Here is a 20,413-nt window from a genome sequence, read left to right on the forward strand (position 1 = left end):
CAAACATTCACACTGCTCTTGGGGGATACAGTTTAAGTATTTGAGGAAAGGGAGATGTTTTGGATGCTGAAACTCGGTCTCATGTAGACATCTAAGTGAAGCCCTGAGATAGGCTTCTAAGTGCTGGTGAGACGCAGTGTTTGACACTCATTCCTCCTTCAAATTCCTGCTGTTCCTCTTGTCCAGACTGTCTTAGCACTCAGTATTCATAGACTGTGGACCTCAGCTATGCGCTTCAAACTCGAAGTGAGCATAAAATGCAATTTGTGGGGAATTTAGGTCTCTTGCATGATGAATTTTACTTCTGGTACTGTGTACTTAATTAGGCATTGAATCATGGACTATTTCAATGACTGAACCCCTTCATGGGACTGGCCTGTCAAGTACAGAGTTTAGATCCTCAGTATTGTGATATTCAAATCCTTACATGCCTGTGAATAGGAGAGGAGGGGATGATCACTTTTCTACATCCCTAAATATCCATTTCTGGCCTTGCCTAGAGCTGCACACACAATGCTGAGCTGGTCTGTGCAGGGCTCTGAGAGCTTTTGAGCAATGCTATAAAGGCATTTCTGTGTTTCATAGACAAGCTATACATTCATTTATCCTACCTGCAGGTCTTGTACCCCTTTGTGGATCTAAGCCTTGTGCATGCTTGAAAACTGTATTTCTTACTATTAACTACCTGATAAGAATATCTTCATTATATTATTCTAGCAACACTGAGAGAATGTAGTAAGTAAGTGCTGGCAAAGATAAGGGACATGCAGATGTTTAGAGATACAACAATTATTTAATGAATATTAGACTGCAGTATTGTACACATTGGATGCATAAGGCTGTCTATGGTAATAGGATATAAGCCTTGCTCCTTACCCTCTCCACAATATTTTTGTGAAAGCAAGAAACTATTTTCTGTATTAAATCAATTTTGACAAATACATGCCACAAACAGTTTCAATGAAGTGATGGAGATTAAAGGATAATGAGTAACATTATGCATGCTCCACTCATCATGTAAACCTACTGAGCTTAATAGAGATTTATAAGCAGCAAATAAGGATATACTTTTTCTTTAAAGAGATTTATAGAATCCTGTGAAAAAGTACCTGAGAGAATGGACCAATATTTTTGGTTGGCTAAATTTCTGTCTACATTATTGTAGAGCAGAGTTCAAAAGCAGAAATGTGCATAATTTCTGTACTCTCTCTCCACATTTACCTGTTCACGGGCCCCTACTCCAAACTCAGGCATTTAGCAAGTTTGGTTGTTATGAATAAGGAGATTAAATCAAAGTCAATATAAAGGAAGCAACTCAGGTGCTTACTAAGAGGCACCTGGTCCTAAAGTCTGATATACTCACAAAGAGTCTGTACCTATGATAAATACCTTACAGGAAACCTGTACCTTTTTTGGCAATGCATGGGGTGGCCAGCTTGGATACATAGGGCATCTAAAATGGTGCTAGGTGTCTAAAATGGTGTTTAAGCATGATACATTAAAAAAAATACAGTGTCTTTCATGTTTCTCTAGATTGTGACAACTACACCATCACTGTCTACAGTCCACTGGTATGGAACACTTAGGTGCATGAACCTAAAATCATTTGGATGACCAGTTTTGATTAATTTGAACTTTATTAACCCCACTAGCCAACTCATATTGAACATAGTCAATCCAGGGTTACAATTTATTTTCACCTACACTCTAGGATGTTAATTTTTTTTTTTTTTTTGCTTTTATTCCTATTCTTAAACCAAACCTCTGTTTTACAGAGGCAAAAAAATAGAAGAAGGAAAAGGGCCAATAATGTTAAGATAGATGTAGTAAGTTAAATCTCTTTTAATCTTCCACTATGATAATGAACTACAATTCATTTGCATTTCAGAACATTTTGCAAAGGAAATTCAAAAGACTGCTTAAAAAAAAATAACTGCTAATGACATACATTTGCTTTTGGCATTTATAGGAGTACTGTGAAAGTCAGACTTCTTGCTATTGAAGTTAGGAAAGAAAGTGTGTGGTCTAAAGATACTGGCTATTGTCCCTGAGTTAATGGAACAACTATCCCACTTATATGGATGCCTTACTGCATAAATACTCAAGCAACTGAACAATCTGATGCTATTAGATTAGGTGGTGAAACTAAGCCATAAATATTTAAGAGGCTGTTTATTGCTGATTGTCCAAACCATTTGCACCTGCCATTCCATAGTAGGTGAAATACATATATATAACACCATAATTCATAACGCCATGCCTAGACCAGTTTCATTTGCAGCTGATCACTGTTTCTTAGAAATTGTACTTTTCCTTGAGGGTTGGACTAGAGGACCTTTAAAGGTCCCTTCCAACCCAAACTATTCTATGACTCTATGATTCCTTGAACACAAGAGTAAATGCACTGCTGGTACATAATCAGCACTGAATGCTCTCAGCTCTGATATAGTTCATCCAAAAAGCTTGAATGCTCCATAATCCTTGCATTGTTCATTACCTTTTCACTGCACTCCAGAGGCATTACTAAACTCATATTCACTGCTTCTGTGGGGGAAGGAAGTAAATTCAATTGTACAGATAAGAAAGTGAAGACAAAGAGTGAATTGAGGTTAGATATTAAGTATTCTCAGTGTTGCACGGATAAGTTGAACCAGCAATTCCCAGACTCAGCTTGCTTGACTATAACTGTTCTGGGAAGAGAGATGGGACATAAATGGTGCCTCTGGCCATGCCATTCCCAGCTCTTTCTGTGCCCTGACACAGGACACAGACACTGTGCACAGTTGCTCCCCTCCCAAACACCCGTTTCCCTGTCCCCAGGGCAAAGCAGAAGGCGTGCTTTTGATTTTGTGTATGTTCCTTTGAAGTAGCTGTATTCTGTTAACAAAATATGCCCCAGAGATTGGGAGCCCTTGAATTATGCCAGGATGTCTCTCTGTTCCTCTTGTTACCTTCATATACCTTCAGCAGAGATCAGTTCATCAGCCCAAGTGTAAAACAGGAGAGATATTTCAAGCCTTATCAATGCTCACTGAATTCCCTGGAATGACGTTCTTTTGCTTCAGAGAGCTTTGGATCATTGGCAGCTTGTCTCACTTCTTGTTCGATCCGTGAAAAACTCTAGATCGCATAGTAGAGCAAAGTTGAGTTTGTCAGTTAAATGGTTTCACAGTCCAGTGAAAATATGTTCTCCAAGAAACATACTAAAAGGTTGTTGTTGAACTTGGCATGCAGAGATTGACCCTGAGGAACCTCTTGCTTCCCATCACTTAATGGTAAGGAACAAAAATAGCACATAGCAACCAACCTTTTGTGGGAAAGGTAAGGACAAAATTAACTAGGGATCCACAAATCTTTTTAAAACCAAAAATAGTTCAGGACACTGCCTTTCATATCTTTCTTTGATAAATCTTGATGTTTTTATTTACAGTGACTTTAACCATAATTATAAAAGTCAGTGCTGTGGAGACGGCATAACATGGAAAATGTATTTCATTTTTGTAGTTGCTTAACATTCAGTACAAGAAAGGAATTTAGAAAAGGTATATCTAGAATTTTTTGTCTTAGAACTTAATATAAAGTTGAATGGATTTCACAGGGGAGTTATTTTTTTGTTTTTTGTTTCTTCTGCATGGGAATATGAGACATGTTCCTTAGGAGTAAAATTACAGGACTAGGTAGCTGCAAATTGATAACAAGATCCATCAGGATAGATCCAGAGTTTCTACCATCTGAAAGTCATCTGCCAGCCTGTACAGGAAGATACTATGTCTAACCTAAGGCTTTATCCAAAGGGACAGAGAACATTCATAAGAGTATTGAGCTGCTGCCCTGCTTAAAGTCGCAAGGTGTGAATGTGCAAACTGAGTCTTACTCTATGAACAGAAAAGTAGGTCCACATTTTTTAAAAGGCATTTCAGTGTCTAACATCCAAAGATTTCAAGACTGGAAATATAGATTTTATAGATAAATATATATAATAAAAAAATCTACTCTGCTCTTGTGAGACCCCACCTGGAGTACTGCATCCAGCTCTGGGGGCCCCAGTACAGGAGAGACATGGAGCTGTTGGAGCGAGTCCAGAGGAGGGCCACGAAGCTGATCAGAGGGCTGGAGCACCTCTCCTGTGAGGACAGGCTGAGAGAGTTGGGGTTGTTCAGCCTGGAGAAGAGAAGGCTCCAGGGAGATCTAATTGCGGCTTACCAGTACCTGAAGGGGCCTACAGGAAAGATGGAGAGGGACTGTTTATGAGGGAGTGTAGTGACAGGACAAGGGGTAATGGGTTCAAGCTGAAGGAGGGTCGATTTAGATTAGATGTTAAAAATGGAATTCTGTACTGTGAGGGTGGTGAGGCACTGGAACGGGTTGCCCAGAGAGGTTGTGGATGCCCCCTCCCTGGAAGTGTTCAAGGCCAGGTTGGATGAGGCTTTGGGCAATGTGGTCTAGTGGAGGGTGTCCCTGCCCATGGCAGGGGGGTTGGAACTAGATGATCTTTAAATTCCTTTCCAACCCAAACCATTCTATGATTCTATTCTATGATTCTATTCTTATCAGTGTATATGTATTGATGTATCTACACATACAAAAATCGACAGATTGATCGTATATAGTATTTGATATCCATTACTCAGTTCTTAAGGATTTTTAAAACTCTTAGATGTAATTAAAATGAAATATAGTATTTTTCTAAGAAAGTTCTTATTTTACTTCAGTGCCTTTTGTTCTTCAGCAAGAAGCATTTTAATTTCTATCCATTCCGTTGGCTTGGATAAAATTTATTTTTATAATATGTAGGATTTATTTTAGAAGAAAGAAATCTTTTCATCAATGTTCAGAAATGTTTACTGCAAAAAGAAAATATATTCAGCACACAGATTCCATTTTTTCTTCAAATTTATTTTATCTGATCTATTTTAGTTCCTTTCTTGTGAAAGGCAAACTGGACTTCAGTCAAATGATTGCATTGATCATTGGTATACAAAAACCTCCAGAGTGTCTGTCATTGCCAGGGCCTCATGTGGGCTGTGAGATTCTTGCCCTGAATTTATGTCTATTTGATCCCATTAAAACCACAGGGTGTTTAATGAAATTTGTTTCAATCATCTCAGCCTGTTTCAAAATATCCATGCTGTTATTTCTCTTTTACTGCTCCAGTATCTAGTTATAAACAATGCAACAAATACTTGAAAGTCTCACCTTCAACTTTTCAATTTAAATCCTTGACTAATGAGGTGGAAGAGCTGCATAATGTTGATAATTTCCTTTCAAGTGGCAATAAATGGTAAAAGCAGGTTGATGGGGAATGGATAGGTGAGGGTATAAGAGGCAGGTGTGAAATCTAGCTGGTATGAAGAGATAGGAAGGACCCAGCTGGAGCAGAGACAACCAGAATACAGCAAAGATTATCCAGTTAAAACAGTGAAATCTGCTCTGGGTGGAATTATTTCAACTAAATACAGGCACCTGGAATTTAGGCATCTGTTTTAATTCAGCCTGATGTTCCATGGCTCCCTTTTCGGTCAGTGGGAAGATTGAGCCACCTGCAGATGACAGGATCATTGCCTTGGAGATGCTTGTTTCCTGCCAGGGACATAAAGAGAGTTTTGGACAATGAACTTGTCCCTACCCTGACTGTCTAAAGGCTTTTAGATCCACTCTTTGTATTTGGCTGGTTCCTCTTAGCAGTTTTTCCCTAGTACCTGTGTGCAGTCTGGTGATATCCCCTCGGCTTTGTTGAGATGTCTTTCTTGCTGCTGAACACGTAGCTCTGACATGACATTGCTGCTTTGGCACATTAATAACCAGACCATGTGTGGACTCTAGATCTCTTTCCTACCTGTAACAATGCACCCATTAGGCAGTCTTGTCACTGCATGTCTTCTCCTCTTCTATCATGTCAGGTCACATTTTGGAATTGCCCAAAAGTATCCTTAGATAATAAAGTCAGGTTGTGTCCAGCTATCTGTAAGTCTTCTAAATAGAAAAGGGAAGTGTGCAAGGTCACAGAGGTAATGCTGCCCTAATCTCTGGATGTCTTTTCTTTTTTTAAAAAATACACATATTTTCCTAGCTTTTCCTGATTCTCCCAGTGAATGTAACAGAACAAAATTGGCATATTGTATCAGACCCTGTGAAGATAAGAGCTGACTTCTTCCCCCAACCCTTGCAAAAAGTTATAGTTATGATCTACAGCAAGATTTCAAGACCACTGACTATGTGACCATAAATTGATGCTAAACAGCACAACTTGGAATCCCTGAGGTTCATTACTCAGAATAGCTCCATAATGTAAGCTCACCACGTCTTAGAGAAATCTTCATCTTTGCAGAAAGGCTCCAGGATTTCACAGTACGCTTTTCTAGCATAATGCTTCAGGCACACTTGGGAGGATTTACAGAACTCCAGATATCCCAGTTCTTCCAGCATTCATTGTTCTAACTGAGCACCCCTCAGGGTACCTAGCCATAGAGGCCAGGTACCTCCAAAGACCCTGGTGTTGTGGCCTTTGGCAATCAACCTTCAAAGATTTGCCTTCAGAAAGACATATCTGGGAAGCACTACTGTAGATGCATGGATTGTGTCACAAACATAGCATCCATTAGTCAGCCTAGTTCTTGGAGTCCCATAAGATCTTAGTAACTGTATATATGGATTTTGCACTTCGATGCCTTAGCTGGCGAGAAATACTAAACTATCACATCTCCAGTACAACCAACAAATATGTAGGATTTCCAGTTTTCTATAATTATTTGCTTGAAAAGAACAAGCCCTGCATCAGGTTGAACATAAAAGTTGTCTTGAACCAAGAAAAGAAAAATTGGAATCACCACCATTACGATGTCAAAGTATACTTAGAACTTTTACCTGCCAAACTTCAACATTACTGGTAGTTTGGATTACTTGTGTTTCTAATTCAAAATTATAACATTTACAACAGCCATATACTCTCTTCCACTATTCTATAATAGGTCAGTATTTCTCTGTTGATGTCAACTTTACAATTACATCTCATTTTCTGAAGCCCAGGAAGTGCTTGGAAGAACAGTCTGGCTTTTCACTCACAAAACAAATCAAATGCAGCAGCATTAGTCAGCATTTCTTTTTCAATCTGTACATAATTCTATTATCTTTTAGGCAGTGCCATCAAAGCATATGATGCTGAGCAACAGTCTTACAGAGAACAGCCCTGTTGCATTTGTGTCAGTTCAAGTCTTTGGCTGGTTGTGAATCATGGAACATCTCAGCAGAAGACATTAATGAACCTACAGCCTCTCACTTAAGCATTCATCTTATTAATCATCCCAACCAATTTCTGCTCTGTTTTTAAAGCATATTTTAAAGGGACTGCTTAACTGTGATAAATTACAAAAGAGTTTGTTTAATTCTATGAATGCCTGTATTGATTCGTGTAAAGTCTTTTTATTTGGGCATTTTCTATTAATGCAACTGTCTGGTTTCTGTGCCATAGCAGCCTTCCCAGTGTCAAGATCCTGGGGCTACATCTGTATTATTAAATAAAAAAGACCAAGGAACTGTTCTCTAACACTGAGGCTTAGGGGCCATATCTGTATTACACAGACTTTGGCTCCAGGTCTCCTCTCAGCCTGGAGCCAGGTCTCCTCAAGCTCCTGCAGCACAATGGTTATTTTTATGTGCCGTTCTTCAGTTGGGGTGATTCAGAGCAGTCTCTGAAATGTGAGGGGTATATTGCTGCCCACAAAACAGCTGCTTTTATGACCCGATGATGCTTAACATTATGCCTAAAGGGCAGCAGAAGAGCAAGCAGGGATATTTACAAGTATATGGACTGTGTGTTGAAGGTTGGAAGGGACTGTGGAGAGAAGGGGGAGCCAGACCTGCTGTCGTCATGTTCATACTGTGTGTCAGGAGTGACCAGCTCTTTGAAGCATAAGTGGTTAAGTCATTTCACAGGCTGAAACGGGCAGGCATTTATGAGCCTGCCTAGTAGCCCTGTGAAGGTGTGTTCCCTTTGTGATGGCAGTTAACAGCAGCAGTGGACACTGTTAGTGGATATTGACCCCTTCCGTGCAATAATGTTCAACTGTTTTCTCACTGTGACTCATCCCAATTAATTGCAGCTTGAAAATAAATGTTAGCTGCTTAAAAGTGCTGTATTTTGTGTATTAGTTTTATCTGATCACCTAAAGGTAGGGTTGCAGTCAGTCTCTAGGCTGTTGTAGATGCTAAAATCCCATATCCCACTTTCCTGTCTACATGTTCCCACCATGGTCCTTTCTCAGAATGTGTTCCCCCAGCTTTACAGAATGCTGAAATAGTGATGGTGGCATGGCTGAAAATGAACTCTATGAAGATAAAAGTTGCTGTACCATTGAGATGATTTGGATACTCCTGAGGCTCATGATTGCTGGTGATGACACACAGAAATCAGATGGAGACACGTGGCTGAGATTTCAGGGGAGAAGGTAGTGAGGAAGGGAACCTTTCCTTTTGAAAGCAGTCAGGAGACAGAAAGACTCAAGCCAAAACACTAAAAAATGAAATTGTACTCCTCCCATCTATCCCCCTCCTGCCTTCCAAATAACTAAAAAACCTACCTGGCACAAACAAGAATAGACCAGGAATTACTTCTTAGGTATCATGTTTGAGAGAAGACACAAGTTTTCCATGCAGTCATCTAGAAGACCATTGAGACAAAATGTTAAGGTTCAAGGTGAATTAAGCCCAGACTAGAATGATGCAGGACTCTATAGGCCCCACATGAAATCTGTTCAACATTTTCTAAAGGAACAGGTGATAAGCAAGTGGATAAAAACCATGTTGAATTGACTGTATCTCAGCATCTATATGTGAGAGGCTGGTCTCTTTTGTGGTGAATTTTGTCCTGTTAATGAGCATAAAAGTAAGACATTCCTTTAAGAAAACAATTAGCTGTGAGAAAATAAAAGTTCTATTGGCATTGTTATCAAAAAAGCTCTGCAGATAATAATATGAAATATACATCTAAATGTTGTTTTATCATACCATATTATACAATAATGTGGAGTACCTTCTTCAGAGAGGTTTTAAAGTTTATAGCATAAAAGAGTCTCCACACAGTTGTTTCTGGAGCTGCTAAACCAAATTCATGTGTCAGTCAACTTGCAAAATTACCCATTGTGAGTGAATATTTCTGTATCACTTTGTGTCCAGTGCAATGTGTGCTCTGCACACCTGAAAACAGTTTCCATTCCTTCATATGCCAAAGGAAGGAATCAATAAAACATATTCTGCTGGAGATGCTACTCTTTCCTATGAAAAAGGGAGGCTTCAGTTCAGCATTGACAACAATAGAAATTCTCTTCCTTATTGTGTGAGTTCCAATTGAAATACATTAATGTGTTGGATTGACTCCTGCAGTCATAAATTTTCCAGTTTGAATTATATTGCAGCAGATACCAAGGACAGAGTTGGCAGTGGCGAATGGTTTTAAGACCCATTTTATACTTATTAGGATACAATAGGAAAAGAGATTGAAGAAAGCCAAAGAAATTGCCCTTGCAGATGATTTTTTTTTTTTTTTGCCTGACAAATTAATTCCGGAAATATTAATGGGAAGATAAAATTTGACCTAACTAAATGTGTAATTTAGAGCACTTATCCACCTTCCCTTTATAATTAATGTAAGGAGAATCAATCCATTGTGAGATAAGTGTCTAGAATAGTCACAACTTTTTTTATTTCATATTCATGCTTAATGCATTGTGTTCTATTTACAGGTTTTATCTGGGGTGAAATTAAACAGATGTGGGATGGTGGACTACAGGACTACATTCACGATTGGTGGAACCTCATGGATTTTGTAATGAACTCCTTGTACTTAGCAACAATCTCTTTGAAAATTGTTGCATTTTCAAAGGTAAACTTTTTCTTAAAAAATCATTAAAATATTTAAGATAAAAGAAATTAGGCTTCTTCAAACTTTCTCCTATATTTGGAGGTTCTTAGGCTTAGCAATGCAAGAGATGTATAATGTGCTTATTCAATCTTCTGCAGCTACGACAACAAACTAGATCAGGATAAGAGTGAACAAAACATTGTGATTTATACTTTTTTCTTCTTGGCCTAGGCAATCTTTTGTTATTTGATCCTGAACAGTCATACTGTCATTTTGTTGGAAAAGGAAAATCACTGGTAATATTTAATAATGTTTGCACAAAATTATGTTTTGTGTTAGCCTTTGCCTATTTTCCAGCAAGAAATTATAGATAAAAAGTTAAAGAGAAGGATTTAAATTTTGATTGGAAAATTCATTATAAGTGTAACATGAAAAAGTAAAGCTGAAGGAGATAAAATGGTCACTCGAGGCTGGATATGTTCATTTTCTCATCCTTTTCATGGACTTTTTATGAATAGTTTTTTATTCCCACTGTTTGAGGCATCTTCCAGCAAAACAGCCCTTCTTTCCAAGGCTACGGAACATGTTGCATTTTGTATGTATTCAACATGAATCCATAATATGACAGAAATTCCTCATAAAATGAAACATTTTAATCAAAAAATGGTATTAAATGCAAGGAAACCACATCCGAAAGGAAATGAAAGCATTTCTTAGCATCTGTCATGGAGCTCTTATCACATCCAAGTAAAGATAACAAGCCCATTTTTGCTGGCCACTGTGATCAGCATTGTATTTCAGCTGTTTCAAGTTCCCTGCCATCAGCTACCCTGTACGCGTGGAAGGAGAGTCTCTCCTCTGCCAAGATACTTTTGGCTGGGAAAAGAAAAGGAGACAGCCGTCAAGTAGCTGGTTATAGCTCCCTATCCTCAAACAGCAGCTGTTCTCACAGCAGCCCTGCCATAAATATAGAGGAACACAGGAACCTCTAATTTATATCATCTTGTGTCTATTCACAAGGGTCCACACATCAGCCGATCAGGGCAGGGATGAGCAAAGACTAGTGATCTCTTGACACACCAGCCTTCTCCTGTGACAAAAGGTTTCTGGCATGCCGGCTCTCTGGCTTCAATCCTTTGGAAGTCTTCTCACTCAAAGAAATTTGGAAGTTGCCTGAAAGAGCAAGATGCTCAAAAGTGTGAGAAGAGCTGTCATTTAAAGCTGATTAAATGCCTTTGTACACACAAGGATACCCTATCATAAAGTGACTGGAAAATAAATAGTTATTTCACTGTCCCATGTAACAAAGCAAGCAGTTCGTTAAAAATGCATGTTTCCGAAGCATTGGAGACGGCTAATTATTCACTTTAGAATAATATTAATTAGAAGACATTATAATCCTTTCATCTCCCAGTCAGTTTGTGCTTATGGTAATCAGATTCCAAGGTGACAGTATCTGGGATGATGCGCATCCATTACTCTCCAAATCAGTGCTTGCATGCCAGTCATAATCAACGCAGTGCGTAAAGCACTATCTGTGGTTCTGCGGCTATTATTTTTTTACTGCATGTGCAATTTTGCACCCAAATATCTTTTTGTTCCTTAAAAGAGCCTCAGTTGTGGCAAGCAATCAAAACACATGATGAGGTAATGAACAGAGTAACTTCATACCCAACCATACTTCCCTCAAATACCTACAACAGGGTTTGCCACCTCTATGCCAGATGAGATTGAGAGGCTGCCAAACATAACCAGTACATTTTGATGTAAAGCTTTTATTTTCATTTCCTAAACCTTGCAAGACAGGTTTTTCTAAAATACAGCTTTTCTGTATTTACTGAATCAAATCTATAAGCCCAGTTCTTAGATGTATTCTACCTTCTCTGAATCAGCTCAAGCCACTTAAGAAAGCATTTTAACCAACTCTCTTGATTAAATTAGGAGAGTGCCCTCATACCAGTCTCCTGTGTGATAGATGTTCCCAGATAAAAATGTAGTGTTTATTGCCCATTCGAGGCTCTCTGGCTGACACAGTAGTTAAGCAGATGGATATTATTTACAGCAGCTGATGGGATAGCGTAAAATACACCAAAGAGTGTAATCTGAGGATGAGAGAACCACTAAGATAACTCAAAGTTATCAGTTTCACTGCCAGTATTCAAATAAAATGAGTACACCTCATATTTTTCAAAGGGCTATGCTTTTTGTCTCTGATTGTATATCAACATGTGAGGTCTTTTTAAATTATCCAGTATATCCACTGAAAACGCTCTCTCCCTCATAAATAATGTGATTATAAATAGTGCATTGTCACATGTTTTATGAGATTACAAGACGACTGATTTTAAGCAACACATCTGTTTTGATGGAGGGTTATAAATATAAACAGAAATCATTGTGCTCTAAGAAAAATGGTTATTTTTATGGTTTTGGAAGATAATTTATTTTGTAATGATGCATAAAGTTAAGTACAGAGCCAAGTTATGTGCAGACCCTGCTTGCTTTATCTTAAATATTTGTTGAACCTGAGCATTGGACCTAGTGCTGCTTGCTTCCTATTCTGCTATAGATATGCAAGTTCATATAACTGCTTATCTGTCTCCGCCACTGACATGAAAAGCTAGTAGGGAAAGAGGTTCCTATTCAAGGTAAGGACTCTGAAAAGTAACTAAAAAATACATTATTTGTCTCAATATTTACTGGGTTAATTATCACCGTGTCAGATCTGCTCTGTTCAGTAGTAAATAAGATTATATTTCTCTTCTGCCACCAGTTCTGCAGAAGCAAACATCTTCTTCTTATATGTTTGCATTGTAAAATGGTTTTGATCGATGTTTCAATAGATTCACAGACTGAATGTCCATTTACATAGGAGTATTAACCCTCCTCCCCCCTTTCCTCCAAAAAATTATAGACTCAATTGCTCGGTGTAATCACTGTTTTAAAGTTTTTTGCTAGGCGGTCCCCTCACCCTCTTCCTACTGCCACTCTGAAATTCAGCATAATGAATGCAAAGATCGGGACATACATTTGAAAATAGGAAGAGTTCACATTCACATCTGACCTTTCAGAACAGGGTTTAAACTTCTTTTTCTGAAATGGATATTATTTAACTTTTCTTTTTGTCATCAGAAACAAGGGGTCACATTTGACCAAGGTCCAACAGACCATTAAAAAATCATGTAGCCTGATCTACATGTCTATTTGATCTCTTTTAGTGCTTTCATGAGATCTACGGTCCATGACATTTTTTTTTCATGGGAAAACAGTGATCACTCAGCTTTTTTCTCACAAATGGTTCTGATATTAGATTTGCATTTGAATTCCTTTGAGTAAGGATCAAGAATTATTATCTTGTATTCCCTGGGTGATATCACGCAATCATCATATATTTGCCTTGAAACTCTGCTGTTTATATCCTGTTCAATTTGTTTTCTGCTCTTCTTAATTTTCCATTGATGTGCCATGTACATTTCCTTCAACCAACGAGCCAATGATAGGTATTATTTAATCGTGTTAAATGATGGTTGGCTTTGTTACATGTCAAAAGGTTGTGTTTGCATTTGAAGTGGGGACAGAAATTCAGCAGGGTCACAAAATAATAAAAAAAAAGACTGCAAAGTATCAACATTATGATTTACAACTAGCTCAGTGTTGCTATATTTGCTCTTACAATTTTCCATTCCCTAGAACAATAACCATTTATTTATTATATACAGAACAGAAGAACATCAACAAGCGTGAGTGAGAGAACAAATACTTCAATTCTACATGTTTTGGGTTGTTTGGTCCTAAAATACAGTTTTTCTTTTTTTCATATTTTCACTGTTTCTGCTTTTAATGTGCTTAGTCTTTTCACTCCTCTGCTGTCTTTTTCTTTTCACACGTGAGCTTCTTTGTTCTCTTGGTTCTTCTTTGATATTCTAGATTTCTTTTCAGAATCCTCTAGTTAGTGGAATCAGTAGGGTTTTGTTGTCAGAGGCCCTCTTATAGTCATGATTTTCTTTATATTATTTGCTGTCTTCTTTCAGCTAGTATATTTCACAGGTCATTTCCAAACTTACTTCTCAGACCTTCACCTTTCTCACTATTTTTCAACCAAGTATTTCCAGTCTCTTAAATCATGTCTCTTCACAACTAAAATAACAGCCCTCTCTGCTTACAACCATGAGTCTTTTTGCATTGTACCTACACATGCAGGAAGTGTTTGGACCCAAGAAAGGCAGAGTCAGTTAAGCTGAAAAAACATAATTATGTCTTTGATTTCCCTTTTACAAATAAGAGGTCATTTGATCTTTTCTGACTGTTTTAACACACCAGTTTTATGTCTCAATCAGGAACATCATAAAGTCCGTTCTTCTCACCTTTCTCCTTAACCTTATCTCTTCTAGAAAAAGGTAATGTTGGATACATCTTGTCAGACTACAGCTATAAGATAGCCTCTCCCCTATCCCAATAATCAATGAGGAGAAACAGAGAACATTGAACAGCAGCTCCCCTGACCTGTTTGGAATATCTGCTTTCCTACTACTCTAGAAATGCCCATTTTTCTTTGCTGACTGTAAAAGGAGGTGACGGAAAGTACAGATGCGCCTGTCCACACCTGACTGGTTCAACTTGATCCTTGGTCTCACTGTATCATATGCTATCCTTATTCAGTGTCCTGTAGTTCCATGTTTTTCTCAGGAGGACATTTCCTTAGATTTTTTTTTTCCCCTGCTTGTTTAACTTCCTTGGAACCTGCCACTACTTGCTTTCACCTAAAATATGTCTGCAGTTGGATGCTTTTGATTGACTACCAAAAACCTCGTGTCTTCCTAGTTTTACATATCTTTATTTTTTTTCAGGAATATATTTGGCCTCATACCCCTCAATACACCTTGTGTACTTTTCCCTAATCTGAGCATCTACTGCACTATTCAGCACCTAATCATTGCTTGTACTGACAACTGTTCCTAGTTATTTAATAGGTGCAAGTTTTCATATGGCAGGGTTGTAAAGTGCTGTCAGAATTCACAGTAATATACTGTATAATATTATTCAAAGAAAGACATGCTGATGAATTCTCATCTCTCTTTTCTCAATTAGCATTGAAAAATTTTTCTTTTTTATTTTCTTCTTGCCTTTGTCTCTTAGCTGGTGTCTGTGGTAACTCAGTCTGTTTGTTACTTCATCACCAATCTTGAATCAATCAGAACTGGACTGAAGGGCAATAGTGGATGAGGCAGAATAGCACCTCTCTTGGAGCTACGATGTCAAATGCAGTAAGACTTGATTTTACAGCATAATCATTATGGGAGAGGATAGGCTAATAGAGAGAATACTGACCTATGACTCCAACAGGTCTGGATTTAATTCCCTGCTCTGTAGAACACAATTATCACCGGTGGTTGAAATGTAAGGCTGAGTAATTCTTAACTCTCCAATGGATCACTGTTCTCCAGTGTTGCAGTTCTCATCCCCAAATCCACAAGACTGCCAGATGCTATGGCTGCTTGTATATGAGTAAAACAGTGCCAGGGAGTGCTGTCAGGCACTGTGACTGTCTTACCTGCTCTAGCAGTTTTCTAGAGCAACCTCAGCATGGTGGGGTCCTGCGCCAACTAGTACTGTCCAAAACAATGCCCAGTTCCCATCTGCAGTTTGAATCGTAGAATCACAGAATCTTAGAATAGTTTGGGTGGGAGTTTTAAAGGTAATCTAGTCCAAACCCCCTGCAATAAGAAAGGACATCTTCAACTAGATCAGGTTGCTCTGAGCCCCATCCAACTTGACCTTGAATGTTTCCAGGGATGGGGCATTTACAACCTCTCTGGGCAGCCTATTCATAGAATCACAGAATCTTTAAGGTTGGAAAAGACCTCTAAGATCATCAAGTCCAACCGTGCAGTGTTTCACCACACCCATCGTAAAAAATGTCTTCCTTATATCTAGTCTGAATCTACCCTCTTTCAGTTTAAAACCATCACCCCTTGTCCTGTCGCTACAGGCCCTACTAAAACGCTGTCCCCATCTTTCTTATAAGCCCCTTTTAAGTATTGAAAAGCTGCAATAATTTGCCTTCTCTTCTCCAGGCTGAACAACCCCAACTGTCTCAGCCTTTGTTCACAGGAGAGGTGTTCCATCCCTTTTTGTGGCCCTTCTCTGGACCCACTCCAACAGGTCCATGCCTTTCTTGCACTGAGGACTCCAGAGTTGGATGCAGTACTCCAGGTGGGGTCTCACCAGAGTGGCGTAGAGGGGCAGAATTACTTCCCTCGAACTGCTGGCCATGCTTTGTTTTCTGCAGCCCAGAATGCTGTTGGCTTTCTAGGCTGCAAGCACAGGTCATGTCCAGTTTTTCATCCACCAGTACCCCCAAGTCCTTCTCAGCAGGGCTGCTCTCAATCCCTTCATCTGCCAGGGGGCATAGATAGCAGGGTTGCCCCAACTGAGGTGCAGGACCTTGTACTTGGCCTTGTCGAACCTCATGATGTTCACACTTCTTGAGCTAATCCAAGTCCCTCTGAATGGCATCCTGTCCCTCAGGTGTGTCAACCACCTTTTGGTTGGTATCATATATTATTGGCTGGATGGTCGCACTCAAAGAGTTGTGGTCAACGGCTCAATGTCCAAGTGGAGAACGGTGACGAGTGGTGTTCCTCAGGGGTCAGTACTGGGACCGGCACTGTTCAACATCTTTGTTGGCGACATGGACAGTGGGATCAAGTGCACCCTCAGCAAGTTTGCCAACGACACCAAGCTGTGTGGTGTGGTCGAAACACTGGAGGGAAGGGATGCCATCCAGAGGGACCTTGACAGGCTGGAGAGGTGGGCCCGTGCGACCCACATGAAGTTCAACAAGGCCAAATGCAAGGTCCTGCACGTGGGTCAGCACAATCCCAAGCACAGCTATAGGCTGGGTGAGGAATGGATTGAAAGCAGCCCTGAGGAGAAGGACTTGGGGGTATTGATTGATGAGAAGCTCAACATGAGCCGGCAGTGTGCACTTGCAGCCCAGAAAGCCAACCGTGTCCTGGGCTGCATCAAAAGAGGCGTGACCAGCAGGTTGAGGGAGGTGATCCTGCCCCTCTACTCTGCTCTTGTGAGACCCCACCTGCAGTACTGTGTCCAGCTCTGGGGGGCCCCAGTACAGGAGAGACATGGAGCTGTTGGAGCGAATCCAGAGGAGGCCACGAAGCTGATCAGAGGGCTGGAGCACCTCTCCTATGAGGACAGGCTGAGAGAGTTGGGATTGTTCAGCCTGGAGAAAAGAAGGCTCCGGGGAGATCTAATTGCAGCTTACCAGTACCTGAAGGGGCCTACAGGAAAGCTGGAGAGGAACTGTTTATGAGGGAGTGTAGTGACAGGACAAGGGGTAATGGGTTCAAGCTGAAGGAGGGTCTATTTAGATTAGATATTAGAAAGAAATTCTTTACTGTGAAGGTGGTGAGGCACTGGAACAGGTTGCCCAGAGGGGTTGTGGATGCCCCATGCCTGGAAGTGTTCAAGGCCAGGTTGGATGGGGCTTTGGGCAATGTGGTCTAGTGGAGGGTGTCCCTGCCCGCAGCAGGGGGGTTGGAACTAGATGATCTTTAAGGTCCCTTCCAACCCAAATCATTCTATGATTCTATGATTCTATGTGCAAACTTGCTGAGTGTGTGCTCGATCCCACAGTCTATGTCATTGATAAAGATATTAAACAGTACTGGTACCAATACAAACCCCTGAGGGACACCACTTGTCACTGATCTCCATCTGAACATTGAGTCATTGACCACTACCCTCTGGATGCAACCATCCAACCAATTCCTCATCCACCAAACAGTCCACACATTAAATCCATATCTCTCCAGTTTAGAGAGAAGGATGTTGTGGGGGACTGTATCAAAGGCCTTATAGAAGTCCAGATAGATGACATCCGTAGCTCTTCCCTTGTCCACTGATGTAGTCACTCCGTCATAGAAGGCCACTAGATTGGTTAGGCAGGACTTGCCCTTGGTGAAGCCATGCTGGCTTTCTCGAATCACCTCCCTGTCCTCCATGTGCCTTAGTATAGCTTCTAGGAGGATCTGTTCCATGATCTTCCCAGGCACAGAGGTGAGGCTGACAGGTCAGTAGTTCCCAAGGTCCTCCTTTCTATCCTTTTTGAAAATGGGTGCAATGTTTCCCTTTTTCCAGTCACCAGAGACTTCACCAGGCTGTCAAATATCATGGAGAGTGGCCTGGCAACTACATCAGCCAGTTCCCTCAGGATTCTGGGATGCATCTCGTCGGGTCCCATAGACATATTTATATTAATGTGGTCTCGAACCACCTTGAGAGTAGTCACCTTCTTTGGAGAGTGAGCATGGTGCGTAAATGTTGTGATAACTGGCTGTGTTGTTTCATCTGGCCCCAGTGACATGGAAGAGTCCCTTTCCTTACTACTGAGGGCAGGCTCACCAGCTCTGAAGGATGCATCTGGGTGGCATAGAGTAGGTAAATACAGACTGAACCATAGTCCCTCTTTGAAATCTGCTTCATATTATATTATCCCATGGTTTTAGAGTGCTTCATAGCATAGATTCTGTCCTCTAGTGCTTTCTGTAAAACAGATTAATGAGACCCAATTAATAATGATGAGCCTGCCACAGTAGTTAAGCCTCAGTTCAAAGTAACGTCTTTCATCTTCAAGAAATTTTTTGGTATGGCTGAAACAGTAAAGTGTCATAGTTCCAGGGATCAGACTCTTTGATAATGAGACACACAAATAATTTGCCATGGTTCATTAATAAACAGTTTTTTCATCATTGGTCCAGTGTTAGTGATTAAGCAATATACTTATTCTTTGATTAAATGTTTTCTTCCAACTTGCCAAAGTTCTTGCAGGTTTCTATACATCATTATTGTATCTGCGCTGTTCTCCAAAGAACTAATTTACCTGATTATACAGCTGAAAGTTTCTATAATTCTAAAAACCCAGGAGTTCAAAAACTTCCTTTTACTCTCAGTCAGAATTGTTAGACTTGCTTTCGCTACTGTGGAAATTATAACCAAATGCAAAACCCAGACAAAAATTTAGAAAGCATAGACCCTCCTGTAGATAAAAATGAAGGACAAGTACATGGATACTGCCCATTTTTTGTTTTGCTAAAATAAATCTCTCCTGAAGACATGTTGCTTTCCAAAAGATGTTGAGTTTTACTGTGCTGTCTGCAAATTAATTGAACAGCTTATAAGGAAATTGTCATACATGTTTATGCATAAATATAGAGGAATAATTTCTTCCCTTCTGCTTGTTTTCAGTATAGTGGGTTTGTTCCACGGGAGAGCTGGGACATGTGGCATCCAACCCTGGTGGCTGAAGCCCTGTTTGCAATCGCAAACATCTTTAGCTCCCTACGATTGATCTCATTATTCACTGCAAATTCTCACCTGGGACCTCTGCAGATATCTCTAGGAAGAATGTTGCTGGACATTTTGAAGTTTCTCTTCATATACTGCCTTGTGCTGCTAGCTTTTGCAAATGGATTGAACCAGCTGTACTTCTACTATGAGACAAATGAACTCGGCAACTGCAAAGGAATAAGATGTGAAAAACAGAATAATGCTTTTTCAACGTAAGTGGCTGATCTGTTTCTATCCTCCCCCTCTGCCCCCAATATTTTAATCACTTGGATGTTGTTTACAGGAAAGAGACTGTCTGTTTTCTATTGGTATTACAGTGGTGTCCTGACAGACGCATCCAAGGTTACCCTAATAAAACAGATAAATAGTAACATTACATGACTCTGTAATAATGTTCATCCCATACCACAGTGAATTCTATACAATTCAAGATATCTCAAAAGACAAAATAAAGAGGAGGGGGAGGTAATATGAGATTAGAAAGTCTGTATTTAGAATTAAGGGAAAAAAGGTCACCAGATCAGAGCATGCTTATCCCGGCAGCTGTCGCTCTGCATTTCTTCTGTATCTACTTGTGGGCATTAAATAAGTTTGATGTTCTAAAACATGAAGATGCCTTGTAAATGTGAGAAACTGAGGCAGGAAAAAACGTTCAGTCCAGGCTTGTATTGACCCTGAATCTACTCCATGCAATCAAATACTGTATTCTAATTTCTGATTTAAAGTTGTTGGGTTTTTTTCACTTAAAAATCAATCTGATTTCACTCTCTTCTGTAGTTCATCTAGAGTACCAAAACACTACTAAATGAGCAGTAATTCTCTGTCTCATCTTTCAACTTCCAATCTGATTTAAACTCCTGCTATAAATACCTGTTCCCTATTACCTTCTATGAATCATATTTAGGCTGTTTTTAGAATATATTTATTACCAATGGCTTCATTCTCAAAGTAAATAATTTTATAAAAATAACACCTTTTATATCATCTTAATCACATAACTTTGCCTAGGCACAGCATATTTATCTTGCATGTTAATAACATCCTATACGTGTCTAAACTTTGTGTGATCTGAACAGAAAAGCTCAGGGAAATTTTTAAGAGCTGAACATTGAGGCAAGCAATATTATTGCTCCAGGAAATAGTTGGAACTACTGGTACTAGTGCCAGAAGATGGTTTCAAGGCAAACT

At 39.7% G+C, this 20,413-nt stretch overlaps 1 protein-coding gene across 2 annotated transcripts in view; it reads left to right on the forward strand.

Moving 5' to 3' along the window:
- Positions 1-20,413, forward strand: part of TRPC4 (transient receptor potential cation channel subfamily C member 4) — a 170,414-nt gene that overhangs the window by 127,893 nt on the left and 22,108 nt on the right. For both annotated transcript variants that reach the window (XM_054812973.1, XM_054812974.1), the window contains 2 exons: positions 9,738-9,877; positions 19,124-19,437. In XM_054812973.1, coding sequence (XP_054668948.1) covers positions 9,738-9,877; positions 19,124-19,437 — 454 coding nt within the window. The remainder of the gene's footprint in view (positions 1-9,737; positions 9,878-19,123; positions 19,438-20,413) is intronic.

The sequence above is a fragment of the Grus americana genome, chromosome 1, assembly GCF_028858705.1.
Source record: "Grus americana isolate bGruAme1 chromosome 1, bGruAme1.mat, whole genome shotgun sequence".
In the NCBI taxonomy this organism is placed as follows: domain Eukaryota; kingdom Metazoa; phylum Chordata; class Aves; order Gruiformes; family Gruidae; genus Grus; species Grus americana.